The 16,871-nt window shown below is 39.5% G+C and overlaps 1 protein-coding gene across 1 annotated transcript; it reads left to right on the top strand.

The window, feature by feature from the left end:
• Positions 1-23: 23 nt before the first annotated feature.
• On the top strand, positions 24-16,795 carry LONRF1 (LON peptidase N-terminal domain and ring finger 1). The gene is made up of 12 exons (XM_032686966.1): positions 24-636; positions 6,745-6,863; positions 8,584-8,706; positions 9,314-9,460; positions 9,920-10,157; positions 10,243-10,333; positions 11,151-11,265; positions 11,833-11,954; positions 13,542-13,700; positions 13,810-13,972; positions 14,361-14,513; positions 16,054-16,795. The coding sequence occupies exons 1-12, from the start codon at positions 39-41 to the stop codon at positions 16,210-16,212; spliced, it is 2,187 nt and encodes a 728-aa protein (XP_032542857.1). The 5' UTR covers positions 24-38; the 3' UTR covers positions 16,213-16,795.
• Positions 16,796-16,871: the final 76 nt, after the last annotated feature.

The raw sequence follows: 16,871 nt of genomic DNA, 5'->3' as shown, positions 1-16,871 counted from the left end.
GGGAGCGCCACACCCCCCTCGCCGCAGCCGCGCAGCCGATGGCAGCGTCCTCTCCCGCCGTCGCTGTGGGCTCGGAGCTGCCGCCGGAGCCGGGCGGCAGCGGGGGCCCTGGCGAGGCGGCGGACGGGGAGCGGGAGCTGCTGCTGGCGCGACTGGTGCCCGCGAGCCGCCTGAAGGAAGCGGTGGGCGCGTCCCTGGCGTCGCTGTGCCTCGGCCCCCTCGGCGGAGCGCAGCGTCTCGGGACCCTCGTGGACTGCCTGGTGCTGAACTACCGCCTGCGGCAGGGGCCGGGCCGGGGCAGGGAGCGCGAGGCCGAGGGGCCGCTGCGCTGCTGCGGCTGCGGGAGGTTCCTGGGCGAGCCGGTGACCGTCCCGTGCGGGCACACCTACTGCCGCCGCTGCCTCCGCAGGGAGCTGCGGGCCCGCTGCCGCCGCTGCCGGGACTGGCTGCTGCCGGCGGGGGGCACCAGCACGGCCGCGGCCCCGATGCGCACCAGCGTTGTCCTCAACCGGCTGGCGGAGAAGTGGTTCCCGGGCGAGTGCGAGAGGGCGAGGGCCGGGAGCCGGCTGGAGGAGCTGCTGGCCCAGGGCCGCTTCCGAGAGGCGCTGGGCGCCGCCAGCCAGGCCCTGCGAGCAGGTAAGGCTGGAGGGGAGGGGAGCGCTCCCTTCCTCCGCCCGCCGGAGCCGCGAAGTTCCGCCCGTGCCTCGGCGGGACCGGGACGGGCGGGTGGCTGGGCACGGCAGGCTCAGGGGGCTGGGAGTGTAGTGGAATACGTGGGTGTGCCCTCCCTCACCTGCTTCCAGTCCGTCATGGACCTAAACGGGCCGGTAAAAAACGTCCGAAGTTTTCTCGAGTTTGAGGGGATTCGAGGAACCTCTCCATTGGGAGAGCGGAGTGGAGGGCACGCGTAGCTGGTCGGTCCTTGGTTGAGCGCCCGGCCTGGCTCTGGAGTACGCTTACTCGCACTTACTCCGGAGGTGTGGGGGAGCGTCCCACATGCGCTGCTTCGTGCCTCCCCCCGCACGCTTGTGTGGGACTTGTTTACAGAGGAGCTTGTGGGCTCAGCTTCGTTTCGTGTTTGGTAATCGCTGTGCGCGGTCAAGGGAAATGCAGTTGGTGTATTTAACCTTGTTTCCTGAGAGAGAGACCTATTTTCAGTCTTAAGTGTCACCAAGACAATTCCCAGCAGGCCGGGCCCAGTTGCATAAGCAGACAGGCATGGAGGGGGACAGGTTGTGTAATGGCAGTGACATCATAGGTGGGTGTGGTTGGAGTTTTATATAGTGTTGGAAGAGGGTGCAAAGAGGGAAGGTAGAGGCATGCTTTTAGGCTATCCTATATCCGTCACAATATATGTGTCTGGTGCCATGGACATTTGAGATACCGTCAGTTTTTCAGAGTTTAGTCTTTGTAGAGGGAGTCAAATTTGTGTGATTGATACACCTAGATGGATCCAGTGACAGATTCCTCTGTTGTTTTTATTCGACTGAATTTTATCACCTGGTGACCTGAGGGGTTCCATTTTGATTTGTAGCCGGTTTTTTTCCTGTTCGTTAATTTAGGAATTAATATTTTTACAGGTTAAGCATATTACGTTTATACAGTTGTCTGCAGCGGAGGGAAAAAACCCAAAAGCTTGCATAAGTCTAATCCTTCCAATCTGTTCTGGGGAGATACATTAGATCTAGTTCCAGAATAAGCTGTTCCTAATATCGGGGAGATTAAATTGAAGATCTATTTTATATGCTTTTTGGCAACCTGATTTAAAGAGGTTCACTTCTGGCCACCAAGTCTATTTGCCGGGGTGTTTCTAAAGTGTAGAATATAGGATGGATGTGACCTGAGAAAGTGGCTGATCTGTTTTAAATCTTGGAACTATAAGATGCAGACTTCTTTCCTGAAGTTCAGCATTGAGTCGTAGAGGTCACTCAGTGGCCTTCAGGGTAAAACTGATGAATCCATTATTGATCTCAAATGTTTACAGGGGTCCTACTTCATGTTTCAGCATTGCTTTGAAAGAATAAAAGAGTCAATTAATTATACAGTTTTTGTTACTATTTCTTTTATGGATTTAGCAATATTATGTAGATAACTGTGGGGAAAGAATTTTGATTCCTTTTTATGTGAATCTGCATCTTTAATTTTGGCTTTAAAATGGGTTTAAAATGTAAGAATAGTTATCAGCTGTGAAGCTTAATCAAAATTTTATTATTTAAATTCAGTACACGTACTAAAATTAAGTGCTAGAAGCTCAGTTTAAGATCTGTTGTACAATTCTTTCCTGTATCTCCCCTCCTGAGAACTATCAATATTGCATATACTCTGGTAATGATATTAAAGGACTTCATGAGTCGGAGTGCAGACATACATTAAATGTGAATTTAGAGGTGTGGGCTCACAACTACAAATCGAAGGTGATTTCAGACCAACAGATAACAAATTAATAGCTGCTGATACACCTTCAATCTTCCTCCAGAACGTGAATCTTGAAAAAACTTAGAGTTTGAAAAGATGTGGCTTAAGAAATGTGTTAATGTTTAAAATCGTTCATGTTCTGTTTCAGTGTTTCCTTACTGCTGCTTCATCTATTTCTTTTTAATGCAAATAGTTAAAAAATTGCAATAAACATAAATCTGATGTCTTAAATAAGGCATTGATGCTAAAAGTTTACTCAAAAAGGTATCTTTCATAACTCTTCTACATTTCTTGAAACATTTGAAAGAGACCTATTTCCCGTGGTGCAGAAGTGACTTTTGAAAAACATGAGTAATGTTAACATATTCATATGGTTAAAATATTCCTTGCAGGGTTTGAAACAAAATAGTTTAATTAAAGGAAGTATATTGAATTAAAATACAAGTGCTGCTTGCCTTTAATCAAGTGTCCTGAAAAACGCAACTAATGGGCTTGAGTTTAGTCTGAATCTCAGACTTGTTCCTGCTGGAGTGGGCCTCAGGAGGTCTGTTGAGCAATCAGTCTGCTGTTCAAAGCAGAACAAATACTGAGATTGGAGTAGCGTGCTTAAGTTTTTTGAGTTTTTGTATTGAATCATGAAAACCTACAGGCTGAAGATTCCACAGCCTCTCTGCTCAGAGGTTAATTATCCTCATGGTGAAAATTTTTCTCCTTATTTCAAGTCTATTTCAGTTTATAACCATTGTCTCTTTTGTTTTTCCACTGTGCACTTCAGAGTCCTCTAGGTAACCCAATTTTGGATTCTGAAAAGGTGTTGTGTTCTCCTGATGCCTTCGGGAATTGTTTTCTGCTAAACAAACCCAGTTCTTTCAGCCTCTTCTTATGGGTTGTGTGTTCCAACCCTGATAGTTAGGGTGATCCTGTAGTACTGTGTTAATAAATACTATGTCCTAAAGTTTTTCTACATAGTGGTTGTGATGTGCATGTCTTTTATTTTGAATAATTTGGTATATTATTAAGAACCATATGAAAAGCTGGCAGGATCCACCAGAGGTAGTCCATTTGTTGTTAAGTTTATACTGACATTAGCCAGGAGCAGATGCTTTGGAAATAATATTAAAACCAAGAATGCGTATTGAGTGAGTTCTTGTGTGTACACCTCTTTACACTTTCCTATTAATGTAATAATAACAAGTAATACAGTTCTACCCTACAAGTACTTAGTGTCTTCTTTTCATTAAAATCGTTTGTCTTCAGGTACGCTAAAGTGAGGCATTTCGGGATTTACAATATATTTGGTTACTGAAATTGAAATTCAAGCACTAGTTGTGTTTCTCCTGTTTAGTCTTTGGTCTAGAGATTTGAAATTAGTTTGGATCCTCTCTTTGGGTGGCAAACATTAAAATATATGCTGAAACATTGTGAAATGTTTTTTTTCATGGTTACAAAACCTAAAAATTAAATTATGTTTACAAAATTGGATATATAAATTTAGATAGAACCAGAGAATTGTTTAGGTTGAAATTGTTAGAACTGACCTTTCAGATAATGAAGTCCAAGCGTTAACCCAGCACTGCCAAGTCCACACTAAACCATGTCCCTAAAGTGCCACATCTGAGTGTCTTTTAAATCCCTCGAGGGATGGTGACTCCACCACTGCCCTGGGCAGCCTGTTTCAGTGCTTGACAGCCCTTTTGGTGAAGAAATTTTTCCTGATAGCCAAACTAAAAGTCCCTTGGTGCTACTTGACACTGTTTCCTCTCATTTTGTCAGTGTTACCTGGGAGAAGAAACAGGCCAGCCCCCACCTCGCTACACCCTCCTTTGAGATAGTTGCAGAGAGCGATAAGGTCCCTCCTGAGCCTCCTTTTCTCCAGGTTAAACTCAGTCGCTCTTCGTAAGACTTATGCTCCAGACCCTTCACCAGCTTTGTTGCCCATCACTGGATACACTCCAGACCCTCAATACCTTTCTTGCAGTGAGGACCCCAAAACTGAACATGTTTCAAGCTGTGGCCTCACCAAGGCCGAGTACATGGGAACGATCACAACCTGCTGCCCACGCTATTTCTGATACAGTCCAGGATGCCATTGGCCTTCTTGGCCACCTGGGCACAGTGCTGGCTCGTAGTCAGCCAACTGTCAACCAGCGCCCCCATGTCCTTTTCCACTGGGCAGCTTTCCAGCCACTCTTCCCAAAGCCTGTAGCTCTGCATGGAGTTGTTGTGGTCTAAGTGCAGGGCCCAGCACTTTACCTGGTTGAACCTCATACCAGTAGCCTTGGCCCATCGATCCAGCCTGTCCAAATCTCTCTGCAGAGCCTTTCTGCCCTCCAGTAAATCAACACTCCCACCCAACTTAGTGTTGTCTACAAGCTGACTGAGGGTGCAGTTGATCCCCTTGTCCAGATCATTGATGAAGACATTAAAAGGACTGGCCCCAATACCAAGCCCTGAGGAATATGACTTGTACTCATCTGACTTTTTTTTCTTGGAAATATTTAGCTCCAGTTTGTTATATGTGTTGATCATTCAGTGGCAGTGTTTGTATGTTCAGCAGCGAGTTGAGATTCCAACTAAACTCCTTGGTTTAGTCTTTGTTTTGTACCAGTTCAGTTGGAATCATGCATTTGTCTTTGAAAAAGAAGTGTATAAAACGTCCACCTGCTGTAGACTTGAACTCACATTTTTATCTTCAAACCACCCCTCATTCTTCCCCTAGGAAAAAAGGCTTGGAGTCCCTCAGGTCATGTTCTACACTTGAAAGTCTGAAAAAGATGCGTTTCCTCTGATTCCGTACAAATAGGCGGCTTATCAGAGAACAAAGACCTGCACTTACTGCTACCTTTGAAGAAAGAAATTTGGTTTGATACTAACTCTGCTGGACACCAGAGCCAAATACACATAAAACTCTGAAGAGTTTGATCTGAGCTCTTACCTTCCTAGGCTATAGCAGTCACAAAACACAAAGCCACAGGAAACCAGGCCTCAGAGTTGTTCTACTTGCAGAATTAGTGTTTGAGTTAGACAGTTTCCCAGACTTCTGTTAAAATAAACATTTTATTATGTCTAAAATAAAAATGAAACAAAGCAGGTTTGGCAATATTTATATTTCAAGGGAAACTGACAACTCCAAAGACAGTTAAAGAAGACACTTTATTTTCAGCTGTGAATTCTTCTGTGATTATTTTCTTAACCCTTTCTCTTCCATTGAGGTATTTTTACATGTAGCATTGTGGATCTAAATACAAAGTGATGTGGTGGAATATATGGGAACATTTACCAGGCTGACTTTTAAATGTAAAACAGGCTAATGTTGGAAATTTATGAAAGTTTATACTAGACATTTAGGATAGGCTAAGATAGAATATCAAATTGAAATGATCGCCTCCCAGGAAAGCCTTGTTGAAACAAACTTCAAGGACTATTTGATTTTAGTATTGTTTACAGTAGACCAAGGTTTGGCTTGTTTATCTCACTCAGTGAAAAACAGGTGCATTTTTAAAAACAGTCAATAACAAAGTAGTGTGGTGGCATATTTTCTAAGCAACAACTGCACTTAGTTGTGTTACAAAACCGTAGTTTTAGTGGCATGGAGATGGGTATGCTTCCCATTTGGAGGTTGCTGTACTGAAAGTGCAAAATGCTGTATGTTGGACATGAGAACTCGTCCATACTGAACACGTTTTGCCATTTCCCCATTGTAGAAGTTCCATTAGTGCAGCTCCTTTCAACAGGGCTGCCAGCTGGTGTTAAAGGCTTTCTGGTATTGGCTATCTCTTTTGGTCACATAGTGACAAAGCCTACTTCTGGTACTTCCTAAATGGATACTGCTGGGAAAGTGGCATCTGTATCTCCAGCCGTAGTTGGAGGGGATTGGGCATTATAAAAACAAATTACAGTCTACAGCAAAACTTGGGCATTTGAAAGCAAACTGTGTAATGCTTAGGCTTTTAATACAAATGTGCTGAATTCCCAGATTCCTATGGTTTTGATTAGATGTACTGTAAAGGTAAAGTTGACTTGGTCTGCAGTTTTTGTTGTCACAGTAGTGCAGAGCAGTACTTTGTCAGCCTTTCTGATATTTGAAAATATATTTCCTTGTTGCTGCAATATGCATTAGAAGATCCAAAATTTGATCCTTAGCTTAGAAGACGTGAACCTGGAATTACTGCCACTTCTATTACCCAAACACTAGGGGTTAGGGGAGAATGTACTCCAGTTATTTTGGAAGTATTGTACAAAAATTGTAATTATGTGATATCACTATGAAAGCAAATCTAATTACAAATTTCTGATTTTTAAAAAATGTTACCTAATTTCTGTCTTCAGATTCCAGTGACTTGATGCTTAGGATTTACAGAGCTGAGTCATATGTTGGCCTCCAAGAATATAAAACAGCCATAGAAGAGCTAAATTTTGTTATTTCTAAAATGCCAAATTGGCCAGAGGTAAGTTGGTATGAGCGCATCATTTTCCAATACTGTGTTTGTCTATAAAATTAATAAATTCTAAATTATACTTGAATTGTTTAAAAACCTGTGTCAGCTTCTTTAAACATTATTTTGTGAGACGTGCAAAATGCTAAAAGGCACATTGAAAATAGTTAACTTGTATGAGACGAGTTTCTGATGAGTATGGCAGGTTAGGGCTGGTTGATAAATATACTCAGAGTTGGGATGGTTTATGGCGATGAAATCAGTAACAGCTGGGGTTTGGGGCTTGTTTTGTTTATTTGTTAATTTTTGTTAACAGAAGGATACTTTTCTTGGAAGTTTTTCTTCAAAAAGCCCAAAGAATCTCAGTGGGCACTGAGCTTTGCAACTAGTCCAGGCAGCTGGGGAGTCAGTGGTCTTCAGAACCCTTATGATGTTGCATATTGTAGCACTGTCTAAACTGAGCGCAGCAGGAGCAGCAATATCTTGCCACATGAGGGGACATTGCTGCTGTCTTGGTTTGTCCTGTGTTCAGCAGTTCAGTTGCTACTGCAAATTCATAAAGCCCTCCTGCTTTTCATGTCTCAGTCTTGGTAGCATTGTCTACTTTTTTCTGTATGTTTGGAAAGAAGCCTCACTTTGTTAAACTGAGCTTGGTTTGATGGATGGATTCCTATAACAATCCTTATCTCTGAAGAAAAATTAACTGTAAGAGGAGGATTAGCATGCTTCCCTTCTTCAGAATACATCTTAATTGAAACTGCCCAAATCCATCAAAGAGGATGCATGCCCTCATCTCGCAGTCTTGTTGAACAGATGCTACTGTTCATACTGTCATTCATCCTGTAGAAACTGCACTCTGGGGTTTGTTTGTTTGTTGTTTGGTTGGAGTTTTTGTTTGTTTGTTTGTTTTTGAAGTTTAGTTTCTGACCCATTATCCAAATTCTCCTATACAGATAAATATTGTTGTTTTAACTAACTTTTATTAGATTACTGTTTGTTTTATCTAACTATTTATATTACTGCCAGTGCAACTTTCCAAAACTAAGTTCTTAGTCCCAACATCATCTAGTTACAACTAAGTTTAGCAAAATTCAGTAGTTTTTCTTCTACCTTTTTTTTCAGACCAAATAATATACAGATTTTTTTTTCCTGTTGCTAACTAGTGCTCAAGCATAAACTATAGTTGGAGGAAGCAACTCCAAAAATGCATTGTTTTGTGTTAAGAATGTTTTGTGTTAAGAATGTAGATTGAGATGAACGTAAGGGATGCACAGTTGTGTGGGTTGTTTTATTTGTAGTCCATCTTTTCCTGCATGCTGGAACCATAAGGCTTTTAATGAAAGAGAGGCAAAAAAGGGTATCTTGTGAGCTGTTATGTGACGTTATGTAATAATTTGCATTTCTTGTCCCCCTTCTCCCTCTCCAGAGGGTCCCAGAAGAGGGAAGCTAAGGCCTTTTGTGCGTTAAGCACTAGTCAGGTTTTTAACCCTTTTGTATAAGCCAAATCAAATTAACTGGAAGCAGACTAACACCAGGCTATTCCATGACTCTTTTCAAACACTAGCATATGTATGTCAGACAGGGCATATGGACTATCCACACTGTGCACTGTTGAAGAGCTACATTCTTTTTGTCGCGGCAGGTTCTAATTCTAACTGTTGCAGTGCCTGTAAGATCAGTACTGCAGTTCAACATACTCTCTAGAAATGTCTTCGTGGTATCTGTTTCTCAGGTCTACTTCCGGAAAGGAAAAGTGCTGCAAGACTCTGGCTTTGTAGGTGATGCCTTACAGCTGTTTCTACAGTGCTTAGCCCTTGATGAGGACTTTCTTCCAGCCAAGCTAGAAGTAGAAAAGGTATTCATGATATTGGATTCCTACCTCTGGTTTGATTCCTTTATAAAACTCCCATTGTGGTAGACTTTGAGCATCTAAAATGTTCATTACATGCAGAGACAGTTTGGATGGCAGATTACTTTTAAGATATATCTTAAATCATACTACACTGAAGAGATGTTCCCAGTGTACGCATTTTAAATACATGTTTAAAAGTACATATGCTTTTGAAGTTACTATATGAATATCTAGAAAACTGCAAAGCAGGCAGCGTGTTAAATTTTCTAAGTCAAAATCTTTTGTGCCCAGAGCACAACAGGTTTTCTATGATAAAAAAAAAATTATAATGAAAAAAATGCATAATACTGAATTGATAATGTATAACTCTGTTCGAAGAGCTCACTAGCTTGTAGTAGAAAAGACTTCTAGGTAAATTTCTTTTTATCAGTGTAGGTATGTAGGTTTCTGCTTGTTTTCAACTCTGCTTTCTCAGTTACTGCTTAAATAAAGATCTGTTTATGAGGATAACTTCATAGAGATTTACTTCTTACTTTTGATATGTAGTTTTATAACAAAGGTATGTCTAGATTATTTTTCTTTATTATTGACATTTAGCTATTTTTTCTAGACATTGTGTGATGTTTTGTCACCAGAGAAGCTAGGTGAGAGTTTGAAGGAATCTGCTTGGAATTCAGTCCATATTCGAAATAAACCTTTTCTGCTTGGTTCTGAGGTGACTGCATCTTACTGCAACTTACAAAACTGTCCTCAGCAGGTAACAAAAATTCTAGGATAACTTTTGTTGTTGACCGATATGCAAACATTGGATGTGCTGATACCCTGATTTGTCTTACTTTCCAGTGTAAATACTGACTTTCTGTGATTGAATTGGAGGAAAAGAATCATGATTTGGGAGGAATATATTTTCATTTGTAGTGTTAAAACTCCTCATTCTAGTGAGCTGGAACAAGTAATAAAGTAGTACTTAAGTTTGATATTAGAGACTTCAAAATAAAGAGAAATACAATTTTTCTTCTCTTTGAAGCAGATGAAGATTGTTAAATTGGTAATGCTAAGCCAATTTGAGTACTGTCTTGACTTACAAGTTTCTCTTGTTAACTAATGAATTAACTGTGGGTATCAGTTTGGCTTATATATCTTTGCGTGGTCGCTTCTTACATACCTAGATTTGTGTTACTCTTAAAATACAGTTCAGTTCATCTCACTATTACAGAGTTCAGGAGGATCAGATGTACTGAAGCCTGTCAGTGGAGGCTTAAATCGTGCACAGTCTGCCCATGCTCTTAATTCAACAAAAGACCTTGCCAAGGACGATGGCTTAAAGAGAGTGTCTTCTGAACCCCTTCTCTCTGGCCAAGGAAAAAGTGCTTTGTTAAAAAGAAAGCTTTCCTTTTCAGAACAGGATACAGTTGTATGTGAAGATGGAAGAAACAAACACAAAAAGCAAGGAGGTAAACAGTCACTTACTTTGACATTTAAAGTATTTACTGCCTTGTGCCTTTCTTTCAAGGAGTATTTTGTCTTGCTTTTCTTTAGAAAGTACAAAAAGGGATGTGACACTGGCCTTTAGAACAATTCCAGGGGATTTGATTGATGTATCAGATTTTGAGTGTTCTCTATGTATGAGGTAAGATTTTGTCCTTGATGCAGTATTTCTGTTACAGATGCTTGGCACGTATCTGTTACGTGTATGAACTGTAGGTTGTTATGAATTCTGCTATCAGTCAATAATTGTACCTTTTCTCTATCCGTGAAATTGTTTATTTAAATGTTACCTGCTACAGCACTATATACTATAGGACTATTTTAATCAAGTTGCCTTCTACATTAAACTTGGCATTGTTAACTGGTAACTGTAAAAGTACAGGGTCTTTTGTTGTTAAATGTTAGGGGGTTTTTGAGTCAATAAAAATATTATTTTGGAAAGACTAATTCTCAGAAGTATTGCCTGTGAACCTTGTATTTGTCTGGGAGATGTGGATGCTTTATAATGTTAGTTTACTTAAATGTTGTATTTGAAATCTCTTATTGAATTGTCTTGCTTTTCAGAATAAATGCTGTAAAACATACGGTGTATACTAAACTATCCATAGTTATGTTACTAGTATGTAATACTGCTATGTAAAACAACTTAGCTTCTCAAAGAATCACTCCATTTTGTGTCTTCTGAATCTCTAGCGAGACCAAAAACTGTGTTTTGGGATAAATGTTTAGGTACTTAAAGTGCTGGAATGTGTCCAGATTCATCAGAAAACAAAAAAATGAGTGGTGAAGTAAATGGAAACAAACTGCAGTATAGAGGAAAAAGTAGAATAAGGAGACATGGAATTAATTTTTCTCTATTTTATTGTAGTATACCTAGTCTTTTAAAGAGGTTAATCATTGACTCTTTTAGCAAAAGACATGCTGGCCATAGGATCTAACTTCTAATAATTTTGTTTCAGGCTATTCTTTGAGCCAGTGACAACCCCTTGTGGACATACTTTTTGCAAAGGTTGTTTGGAACGATGTTTAGATCATGCTCCACAGTGTCCACTCTGTAAGGAGAGCTTGAAAGAGGTATTGTTTCTCAGTAAAGCTTACAAATACAAATATTGTATAATTTTAAAGGCTGCTTCACTTGAACCCAGTAACTTGGTTTTGCTTGGCTTTTGGGTTGCTGCTAGAATGGAAAAACTTGGGACAAATTTTTTCAATACAAGTTGATTAGATTTGCCTCAGGGTCTTAGGGGTTTTATGTTTCTGTGACCATCTACTGGTGTAATTAAATCCTGAGTATTCATAAACTTTGGTAAGTATTCGGTTAAACCTCTCTGTGATTTCTGTACACTTCCCTTGTTTGTATGTCTGTATATCCTAGGAAAACAGTTCTGTCTCTGGTAAGCACAGAACTACAAATCAAGTTAGACACTAAATGTGTCAGACACTAAGAACTCACGAAGAGAATCTAATTTTCAAATATTGGAGTATCCTTAGGTGTTAAGCAGTGAAGCATAAGAGCTATAAGTTTTCATGGGTTTTAAGACACGTCATAGGTCATATTTTTAAATAAAAGCTGCATTTTCTGAAATTTTTTTTAATATATTTGAAAAGAAATATTAATGTGTTTTTTGAAATTGCTTACAGTACCTTGCAAGCAGAAAATACAGTATCACAGAACTGCTGGAGGAATTAATAATGAAATATTTGTCTGATGAATTATATGAGAGAAAAAGAATTCATGCTGAAGAAACTGCTGAACACTCCAAGTAAGCTTACTGTCTTGAGAAACTTGAGAAATTAGTATGGAAATCCTTTATAGAAATATTTTCTTATTTTTGTGGTTATTAATAATGGTATATTATGGATGCAAGAAGGAGTATGAAGCTTGTCCAGGTCCTTCTGGGTGGCATCCCATCCTTCAGATCTGTCAACCACACCACTCAGCTTGGTGTCATCAGCAGATTTGCTGAGGGTGCACTCAATCCCTTCATCTGTGTCATTTATGAAGATATGAAACAGTGCAGCTCCCCATATGGATGCCTGAGAGCCACCACTTGTCACTGATATCCCCTGGGACTCAGCCATTGGCCACTATCCTCTTGATGCAACCGTTCCAACCACTTTCTTACCCATCTAACAGTGCACCCATCAATTCCATCTCTCTCCAGTTTGGAGAGACAGATGTTGTGGGGGACCATGTCAAAAGCTTTACAGGAAGTCCAGATAAATGACAGCTGTAGCCTTTCCCTTGTCCACTGATGTAGTCACTCCATAGAAGGCCGTTAGGTTGGGTTGGGCCAGATAGGATGGAGCTCTGAGCGACCTGTTGTAGTGGAAGGTGTCCCTGCCCATGGCAGAGGGGTTGGAACTAGATGATCTTTAAGGTCACTTCCAACTCAGACCATTTAATGATTCTGTGAAATATGTTTTCCCTTCCATTCCTCTTTTTGCATGCACTGTCATGGAGCTTCGGTTTTAGCTTTGCTGTTCGTGGAATTGTCCTCTTCAACTGACTGCAGAGTCTTAGAGACTTGAATTTCTTGCAAACCAATTCATGAAGAGAGATGTGATCAAAAGAAATAGTTGGGATTTTTTTGTAATTGTGGTATTTATCTCACGAGGGAGAGTTCTTCAGATACATAAAGCATTATGTATTGTAGATAGGAATGTTGAAAAACTATTTAAAACTGCAGCTCATGCAACTTACATAACAGAATCCATTGAGTAGAATTATTTCTTACAGTCTGAAAGGTATTAACATTAAATCCCTGATAATGTTTTAATAATAACTTGTTTGTATCACCTATCAACTATACATACCTGATAAAATACCATGAAAAAATATTTTGTTTTTCAATTACATCTGCTGAAACATATTGCACGGTACAGAGTATACCCTCCTTGCATTTGTGATCTGGAGTCCCTCCTGGAGAATAGTCTAAATGGTGACTGTAGCTACTGTGTAGTTACTGCAACATCTTTTTAGTTCCAGGAATACTATGTTTCTGAGAGCATAATGGCTTGTATGGCTCAAAACAAAAAGGAAACAAGTACCCAGCACTCCTGTCCCCAAAACTGAGCCCTTCATTCACTGACTAGGTACTCTACTCAGTAGCTAGATAACTATGAGCCTTACTGTCCAGTGTGTATACAAATCAGTACATAGGTATTGTGTCACTGTTACGTGGTTTTAGTGTTTATGAAAGTTTCTACGAAGTGCTTAAACTTTCAAAGTTACTACCCATGCTTTATGACCTCACACATAGCAAACATACTGAAAAAAATGTTTTATCTTGGCATAGCTCAGTGTTTAGATTTTGAAGCCACTTATTTCATTTGATGTTCTCTTGAAGCTTGACCAAGAATGTTCCCATGTTTGTTTGCACTATGGCATATCCTACTGTGCCTTGCCCTCTACATGTATTTGAGCCAAGATACCGACTCATGATTCGCAGGAGTATGGAAACTGGAACTAAACAGTTCGGGATGTGCATAAGTGATTCTCAAAATGGGTAGGTTCACATTCTAAATCTAAGCTTCTAATTTCTTATGTCTTTTTTAATTAAAAAAGTGTCCTTTCAGAAGTGTGTAACTGAATTACTTACAAGGTCTCTTTTGTAGTTTTGCAGATTATGGTTGCATGCTGCAAATAAGGAATGTTCATTTTCTACCTGATGGACGGTCTGTTGTTGATACAGTTGGTGGAAAGAGATTTAGAGTTTTACGGAGAGGGATGAAAGATGGTTATTGCACTGCAGACATTGAATATTTGGAAGATGTTAAGGTATCCAGAATGCTGTCTAAATATTTAGTAGTATTAATATATGAAGATTTTTGCTTCATTTGTTCTTAAGAGCTCTGTTTCAAATTTTTCAGTCCCTAGACCGCTGGAAGATTCAGTGCCAGCACATGGAATAAGTGGCAGCTAGCATAACTTTTTATTATAAGGCAACTAAGAAATACTATAGTTTTTTTTTGTTTAAACAGTAGTTTGAAGCTGTAACTTTAAAAATATTGCACGATTTCTTTACTATTCAGTCATTAGTAATCAAGGTTTAGGAGAAAGCAAGAAATGTATCTAAAAATAGTTGATATTGAATGTTTTTTTGATGTTAGTTTAAACACCTTGTTTCTTTATCACTAATCATATTTTCATAACTTTCCTCCTATAGGTTGCTAATGAAGAAGAACTAAAGAAATTGACAGAGCTTCACAATTTTGTTTACAATCAGGCCTGCAGTTGGTTCCAAAACTTAAGGAACAAATTTCGCACTCAGATTCTTCAGCACTTTGGGCCAATGCCTGACAGGGAGGAAAATATACAGGTGAGACTCAAATAATATCAATTATTAGGTGCTTATTTCTAGAAATAAAAAGCCTGTTAACAACTGCTAAGCATTAAAAAAAAAAAACCCCACCACTTTTTTCCCAGCTTCAAAGGCAATAAGGCTTGCACCTCGTTTCTCTTATGATGAGCAACAAAAAGCAATTCTGTCACTGGTCGTCAGTTTTTGCAGGAAAAGATGATATGCTGCAGTGGAGATAGAAGTAAAACTAGTAAACTGAAAGCACTTTAAACTCTAGTAACATTTAAACTGTTTGTGTAAAGCTGTTAGAACTTAAAGTAAAAAAAAACCGTGAATTTTCTTCCCTATGAAAGTCAGGGAAGAAACTGAAACTGCCATATGCAGGCAAAGAGTTAATCACAAATAACACTTTCCTCCTTTCTAAGCTAGTACCATAAACTTCTGCAGCTGCTAGGATTTGACAAATGTTTCTTAAGAAACTAGCTGTAGCAGTCTATTTTAATGGTTATAATGCAACAATTACCGAAGGTTTGTTGACATCCTGAGAGACTGGAGGCTGTAGAAAAGTAATTAAAAACACGTAAAATTTGGCTTTCAAAGCAGAATTACATGTGGATTGGGATCTTATGGGAGCTTGTCCCTCACCCATCTGCTGTATACTTTTATGAGGCTATATTAACCAGTCTGGGAGGACTGTAGATGCTCTAGAGGCCAGTCCATGAATTCAGAAATGATTTTAGAACAATTAAATAAAAAAATAGATTGGAAACAACATACTAGGAAAGAGGAATATATGTACAAAACTGATAGGGCAGCAATACTGTGGGTGTGTACCTGAGATTTATAATAGGACACAAATCAAAGCTGTGTGATACAGCTGAAAGTGAGGAAATATCATCTTGGAGTGTACCACTATTAGTAATATTTTTGCAAATCATTTGAGGTGATTAATCTTTTCTGCAGTGATAAGATCTCTGCTGAGGAGTATTATGTCCAGTTCATGGCCTGACATCTAATGCTTCATGTTGGTAATTAAATAAAGTACAGGAAAAAATTACAGAGTATGTTTTAACAGCTTAGAAGAAAGTGATTAAGTAGTGCTGCTCTGAGTAGGAGCTAATGAAAAAGGGAGTGGAATTGGGAGGTGATCAAATAAAGATAATTTTAATGAAAATATTAGGCTTCGTAAATATTCAAACCTTAAGAATAGCATGACAGGTATTGGGTTTAATTTTTATCAGAGAAGTTTGTTATTAGGTGACTGTCTTATACCTAACCATCTTTTCCCAAGGAAGCTGTGAGCTTCTACTTCCTATGTTATATTAAAAATAATTGCTTTATCCAGCCTAGTTTAAGCATACTTTGTTTGACTTCTCAGTTGGGGAGGGATCAGAAGAGACCCCTTGAGCACTCTTCTTGTCTCACGGATCTGGAATTCTGTAGTTAGTATCAAACTTTAAAGTAGTCTTGGTCATTGATGACTTTATCTTTTGATGTTTTCATGGTAGTCAACTATACAACATTGGTCATGGGTAACCAACTTATCTTTTATTTTTAGGCAATGCCCAATGGTCCTGCTTGGTGTTGGTGGCTTCTAGCTGTTCTCCCAGTAGACCCCAGATACCAGCTGTCAGTTCTCTCCATGATGTCTTTAAAAGACCGTCTGATAAAAATCCAACATATACTCACATATTTTTCTAGAGACCAGTCCAAGTGACTAACCGCCTGGGTCTTCCTGAAAAGTTACTCTGTTCTGGTTGTAGTAGCAGCTGGAATTTTTGCTGCCTTTGCACATCTAGTACTGGTTTGAGAAGTGTAATGGAACTGTTTTTTCTCTCCTCTCCACCCTCTCCACTTCCTGAACCACGTGGTTCTTTGAATGCACACTTTCTTCAACTATGAGAGAAGACCACTGACGATTGCACAAAGTCAATCCAGCTAGATATGTTTTTCACACCTACATTAAAATTTGCACTATGTAGAAGAGAACCTTTTTGAGACTTGATCATTTTAGCAACTGACTTTTTTAAGCTGTGGAAGTGCAGGACTTAAGGCTGACAGTCCAAGTTTACAGCACTGAGGAGGTATTAAAGGTTTTGCAAATGTTTGCCTCGTACAACTGTTCTTTTGCTGTTTGCACAAATATTTGAAATATAGTATTGAATGTTACAGTTGGATATTACTACTCTTGTTGAATTATCTTGACCATGAATGAGGCACAGATTTTTAAGTTTCTTGTAATTGTATGCATCACAAAATAGGTGACATTATGAACTGTATGCTGAACTGGGAGCCTATTTTAAGGAACAAATGCAAAAAAAAAAGGTACTTCTGTCTAAAAATACTTAAACTGTGAATATGGTTTACATACTTAGG

Source organism: Chiroxiphia lanceolata, chromosome 4, assembly GCF_009829145.1.
Source record: "Chiroxiphia lanceolata isolate bChiLan1 chromosome 4, bChiLan1.pri, whole genome shotgun sequence".
Lineage (NCBI taxonomy): Eukaryota > Metazoa > Chordata > Aves > Passeriformes > Pipridae > Chiroxiphia > Chiroxiphia lanceolata.
The sequence above is the reverse complement of the archived record's forward strand: the minus strand, read 5'-3'. Positions and strand labels throughout refer to the sequence as shown.

What these genes read in the sequence shown, in the direction of transcription:
- LONRF1 (XM_032686966.1), top strand. Translation starts at nt 39, where the DNA reads ATGGCAGCGTCCTCTCCCGCCGTCGCTGTGGGCTCGGAGCTGCCGCCG. An exon ending in AAATGCCAAATTGGCCAGAG is followed by an intron (nt 6,864 to 8,583) that starts GTAAGTTGGTAT and finishes TCTGTTTCTCAG; the next exon opens with GTCTACTTCCGGAAAGGAAA. An exon ending in ACAGGGAGGAAAATATACAG is followed by an intron (nt 14,514 to 16,053) that starts GTGAGACTCAAA and finishes TTTTATTTTTAG; the next exon opens with GCAATGCCCAATGGTCCTGC.